The sequence below is a fragment of the Beta vulgaris genome, chromosome 7, assembly GCF_026745355.1.
Source record: "Beta vulgaris subsp. vulgaris cultivar EL10 chromosome 7, EL10.2, whole genome shotgun sequence".
Classification (NCBI taxonomy): domain Eukaryota; kingdom Viridiplantae; phylum Streptophyta; class Magnoliopsida; order Caryophyllales; family Amaranthaceae; genus Beta; species Beta vulgaris.
This window is the reverse complement of record NC_079208.1, coordinates 10566104-10572032: the sequence shown is the minus strand read 5'-3', so window position 1 is coordinate 10572032 and position 5929 is coordinate 10566104. Positions and strand designations below refer to the sequence as shown.

The 5929-nt window shown below is 33.0% G+C and overlaps 1 protein-coding gene across 1 annotated transcript; it reads left to right on the top strand.

Annotated features, from left to right (window-relative positions):
- Nucleotides 1-289: 289 nt before the first annotated feature.
- Nucleotides 290-5598, top strand: LOC104898665 (cytokinin riboside 5'-monophosphate phosphoribohydrolase LOG4). The gene is made up of 7 exons (XM_019250795.3): nucleotides 290-771; nucleotides 1195-1292; nucleotides 1500-1530; nucleotides 2406-2505; nucleotides 4639-4709; nucleotides 4794-4937; nucleotides 5274-5598. Exons 1-7 carry the CDS (start codon nucleotides 652-654, stop codon nucleotides 5334-5336), a joined length of 627 nt encoding a protein of 208 aa, XP_019106340.1. The 5' UTR covers nucleotides 290-651; the 3' UTR covers nucleotides 5337-5598.
- Nucleotides 5599-5929: the final 331 nt, after the last annotated feature.

Here is a 5929-nt window from a genome sequence, read left to right as displayed (position 1 = left end):
TCAATTAGTTTCCCTAATAAATAACAAAATATAAACTAATGAAGTGGTGGAGTGGGGAACATATATATTTGGACCGTATACTATAAGTCCCCAAGAAATTGGAATAATAGATAGTATATTCTTGAATCTTGGCATGACGTGATACAACAATTACATACTTGGATATTAAAAATAAAACTATATAGTATTTCCCACCAATTGAGTATAGGCGTGCAAAATATACAAGTATATGGAGTATGAGCGTGTGAGTTGAGTAAACTAAGCGTGCCAAAAATAACTTATGGTCAATCACGTGCATCTCCCGTTTATAAAAACGCATGGAGAGCAATGCACCGCACTTAAATTTCTCAAACCCAAAAAACCATAACTTACCAACACCAAATTCAAAAGAAGTTGCAAAAAACTTCAGCATCAAAAAAAAAAAAGTTGCAAAACTAGCAAGCAAAAAGCCTTTTCCACACCTCCCATCTTTTTGCATTGTTTTGTGACACACATATAAGAGAATAGTGACAATAAAGTGGGACACTCTGAGAGAGAAAGAATAAGAGAAATAGAAACTTTGTTTTGTATTTCTAAAACTTCATCATTTTTGCTAATTAAAAAAAAAAAAGGAGAGACAGAAAACAGAGAAATATATTAAAAACAAAAAAAATGGAGGGAAAAAATGAGATTAAGCAATCTAAGTTTGGGAGAATTTGTGTTTTTTGTGGTAGTAGTCAAGGCAAGAAGATTAGTTATCAAGAAGCTGCCACTGAGCTTGGCAAAGAATTGGTAAAAATGGGAATTCCTTTACTTTATTTTTTTCATTAGTATCATCACATTATTGTTTATTAATGTTTTAACAACTCTTTGTTTTTTTTGTGGGTTTTTCAAAAGATTTGTTTTTTTCCCATTTTTTGAGTTTAATTCTTAAAATCTTAATGTTGGTGGTTATTATAATTTTTTTTTCTTTTTGCATTATGATTAACCCAAAATTCTTGGGTATTTGAAATGTGATTTTTTTCATAATGAAAAATTTACTAGTACAAAGTTTGAAGATTAATGTCATATTTAAGATTGTAAATTAATTGAAGAGAAATAAGGATCATACTTTATTACCATACTAAAACAAGAGCATAGAAAACAATATTGTTAATTTTACTGAAATGATGAAAATTACTTGAATTAATCATACATTAATTTTATGTAATGTAGGTGTTAAGAAACATTGACCTGGTATATGGAGGAGGAAGCATAGGATTAATGGGCCTGGTTTCTCAAGCTGTTCATAGTGGAGGTCGGCATGTTATAGGGTAAGTGACATGAGTGCTTTTTCTAATCATTTTCTTAAAAAAAAGAATTTAGTGGGTTGATTTTCTTTTTGAAATTTTCATAGTCTTGATTTAAAAAAAGAAAAAAAAAAACATAATGAGTGAAGAAAAGCATGCTGATTTATTTGTTGCTATAATTTATTTTTCAACTAAATTGTTTTTTGTCATGTTTTTGTGTTTGTTTTATAGAGTTATTCCCAAGACGCTCATGCCTCGAGAGGTATGTCTTCTGCTACCCTGTGGCCTGTGCTTTGCTCCCAACAAAAAGTCTCTAACCTTTTTAATTTTATTTTTTGTCATATTAATATATATAAAATGTCATAACAATGATAAAATTAACCTTTTTGATTACTTTTAACTCTGCATCATCTTTTCTTCTAAGTTAAGATTGTTTCTCTTGTGTTCTCCTGTGCATAATTATGCTCTTATCTGAGTTGACTGCGCCTAGTTTCAATTAAATTATTCCAAACCAAATACTACTTTTGTTTTTATTAGTTACAACACTATGACTTTATATTATCCATCTTATCGGACTTTTTGACTATTTAAGTGTATGTTAGATTAATCTCGATGTATATTTAAAGTTTCCGTAACTAAATAAGTGTACAAATCGAAATGTTGCAAGTAGAGGAAAATGGAAGAAATAAATGGTGGCACATCTTGTGCTCTTATCCATAATACCACTTGTTTACTGGCATATGACTGTTTTTTCTTTCACATATGTTGGGTGAAGGGGGTGTTTTTTTCCATCTTTTTCTCTGTTTTATCATCATGTGATCAGTGAAGTTACAGCACTACCCTTTTTGTGCCTTTTCTGCCTTGGCTTCTTCTTAAATCAGAACTTTTTGTATTGTTTCAAATGGTAAAGGAATCAATTAGTGGTCAGGGAATAGCTGAATGTTAAGATATCTCAAGAATTTCTTCAAAAAAAAATAAAATAAAAATAGGTCAAGTCTAGGCTTGTTGCAGGCCCTCATCATTACCTTTTCTGCTTAGGACTCCAATAAAATGTCTAGTTGTTTCTTTTTTGAAATTTTATGAGTTTAAAAAGTTGTTTTGTTTGTTTCTTTGCTTTTGTTTGCTGGTTTTTCGCAGATAACTGGTGAAACTGTAGGGGAAGTGAAGGCTGTGGCAGATATGCACCAAAGAAAAGCAGAAATGGCTCGCCATTCTGATGCTTTTATTGCACTACCAGGTTGTTTAATTTTACCACTCTGCCATTAATCTTCTCTTAAAAAACTTTTTTCCTCGAGTATTAGTTGTCACGTTGATAGTATAACTTGAATAATAGGGCAGAGTTGTCACGTTAATAGTACAACTTGAATAACAGGGCCGAGATGTAAACATGTAATTAATGTATCGTGTCGTATTTAGAATATCGGGTTGTTTTCTACCATCTAATCTTTTAAAGTTACTATAAAATTCATCATTTAGTTATGTGTCTCATAAGTACTGCTTTGATCAACTTTCTGCCCGGTACTATGAACTCTTGGGCCTTGGCCTAGTCAGACCAATAGCTTTTGATAAATTAGCAAAAAAAAAAGTGCAGCTATTCGTTGATGAGCATATACTACTGTTCCATCATGTCATCCTTTTGGGAAGAGTTGTCAATTTTATGTTCTTCAATCTCTGATGAAACAATTCTTTTATTCTTGTGTGATTGTCTTAACTCACTTGATGAAACAACTTATCTTCATCGTGGCGATCCAAATCAGGAACTAGCCCAATGGTAGACCATTCTTATGAGGATAAATCACTCCTACTATAGATCTATTCCTGGGACTTCAACCACCAGTTTAAACTTTTGGTTGAGTTGGTCTTTTGACAGTATCACATCATTGTTTGCATATATAGTGAGGATGTCTACTCTTACTTAGCGTCATACACCCGTATCAAACTCAATCTAAGCTGCATTTCTTGTAAAGCATGGAAACCTCTTCGACATGAGGTTCCCTCTTTTCTAAAACGTTTCTGCACCATATTTCTAAGCAGTTTTCGTTCTAATAGAGTTCGTAAATGGATAAAACTTTAGCTGTCCCGTTCATAGAACATTTCCGTTTCAAAAAGACTAATCATTTCCGTGCTACATAGTTTATAATTCACATTTTGAAAGGAAATAAACCTACATTTCAGACTTTATACATGTTATAACACTATTGAATAATACAGTCACCTTTTACACATAAAGCAAAAAAGGCTACATATAGAAATCTCCATTTAAAGACAATTTTCCTTGATATTTTACTCTAGAAAAAACTTACTCCATAAATGAATTTCACACAACCCAAGAACCATAATTAGAGAAGAAGAATTAAAACCCTTGTCCTTGACCAATCAACATCTTGCACTGAATAATATAATGAAAAACCTACCCTTTTAAGTCAATATGTACTCTCACCCCCATGTTACTGTGACAATATTGCCTCACCCTTAAATGGTAGAAAACATTAGGTTATGTATAGCTACTTTTAATATACATATAGATATGTTTCTGCTTCTACAACTGACAGATCACACGCAATTATGCTCCCACTTTTCCAAAACTCATCCCTATTCAAGTTTAATATAAACTGTAGTTTTGCAGGAGTTTATGGGACCAGCCAGTCATTTTCTCCTGTTCTTCTTACTATCTTCTCATCATTCATCAAAACCTATCACACTTACTCATCATATGAGTGATAGAGAATTTGTGTTGATTCAGTCTTGTAGATGATGATGTAGTATATAACTATCTATTCAATTTAACAACAGTTTTATACAATCAAACAATTTTCTCTGGGACACTCAACTTTGACAATTTTAAAGGCTTGTAATTTCTATACATAGTGAACAACTATTCAGGGCTGCATAAGAGTTTGTAACAGACTTTTGAATTCGTGGTTCTTCATCGATTTCATATACATACTTGGCCATATCATTATTTGTTTTCTATCTATGTTGCTCAGACTCGGGTACCCATGTCCGACACGGATACGTGTCCAAATGTCTGACTCGGCTATTTTTTGGATTTTTTCTGTTTTTTAGCCCGAAACAAAGTGTTCGATTGTCCCACCCATATCTGAGTTTCGAGGATTCGACACAGGTACTTGAGGTGAAATGAAGAGTCCGCGCAACATAATTTTCTATGATATATAGTACATATATTAATGATGCATTTTGTAAATTTTGTGAACAACAATGATTCAAATACGTCTTAGGTGCGAATGTATGCAATGTCTCACAAAAACTATTGTAAGACAACTAAATTAGCTTGGCAGTGTATCATTAATTCACTACTACATGAGTTGTTAATGTCTTAATGAATTTTATAAATGTTTATACTTTATAGGTGGTTATGGAACTCTAGAAGAGCTACTTGAGGTGATTACATGGGCTCAACTTGGCATTCATGACAAACCGGTACATTTTTCTTGCAAAAGTTAATATTAGGAATTAAGTCAGGTACATCAGTGGATGGATGATTAATTATGCTAATAATTGCAGGTTGGTTTACTAAATGTGGATGGATACTATAATTCACTACTTACTTTCATCGACCAAGCTGTGGAAGAAGGGTTCATTAGTCCCAGTGCACGCCATATTATTGTTTCTGCTCCCACAGCTCAAGAGTTGGTTAAGAAATTGGAGGTAGTTGCCTAATCTCAGCAGAATTTTAGCCCATTTTTGTTCTGATCTTATTCTCATTTTGTTGGGTTTTTAACCTAGCTATGTTGTACATCAACATAAGGAAAATTTGACATAAATAATCTCGTCTTTTATTAACACCCATATTCCACACATATTGGAATAATTCCAACTATGAATTTTGTACGGATTAACGAAGGAAAAAAAAAATAACTGTTTGGGTTATTGAAGTTTGGATTATTTTTGAGAAGACGGGTGAAAGTTGAGATTATTGAGGTCCATTCTTGGGTCAAAATAATTGATTCCGTTTAGTCTAATGGTTTTATATTTCTATTATAGGAGTATATTCCTTGCCATGAAGGTGTAGCTTCCAAAATGTGCTGGGAGGTGGATCAGCTATGATACAGTGAAGAATGGTGATGTATGTAGATGGTAATTTGGATAGTTTTGAGCATAGGGTTTAGAGAAGACTGATGGGTGAAATGGTGGACTGATGTAAGAAGAAGAAGACTAATTTCATAGAGTAAAAAATCTCTTGCAGGGGTTCTTTTTTGTATATTATCACTGCAGACAATTTCAAATATCTAAGCTTCATTTATATCCTTGAATTTTCGATTTTCTTTGAAATTGTAACTAGCAAAATCTAGTCAAATATCCCCCGTAATTTTGTGATTTTAACGGTAAAATTGCTCTGTTTCTTTTCCAACTATAAGCTAAATATTGAATTATATAGCATTGTCTCTCTTACATGAAAAAGCTTGGTAGCCAACAATGCATTGAAACGGTTTCATATAGAGTACTAGTGAATGGGATGATAACAACAACCTTCCAGCCTCAATGCGGTCTCCGACAGGGTGATCCGTTGTCTCTGTATCTCTTCCTCTTCTGTATGGATATCTTATCTAGAATGACCACGTTGAGAACGGATATCCAACAACTACATGGAATAAAAAAAGGTAAGCAAGGCCCGACCATCTCTCACCTATTTTTTGCGG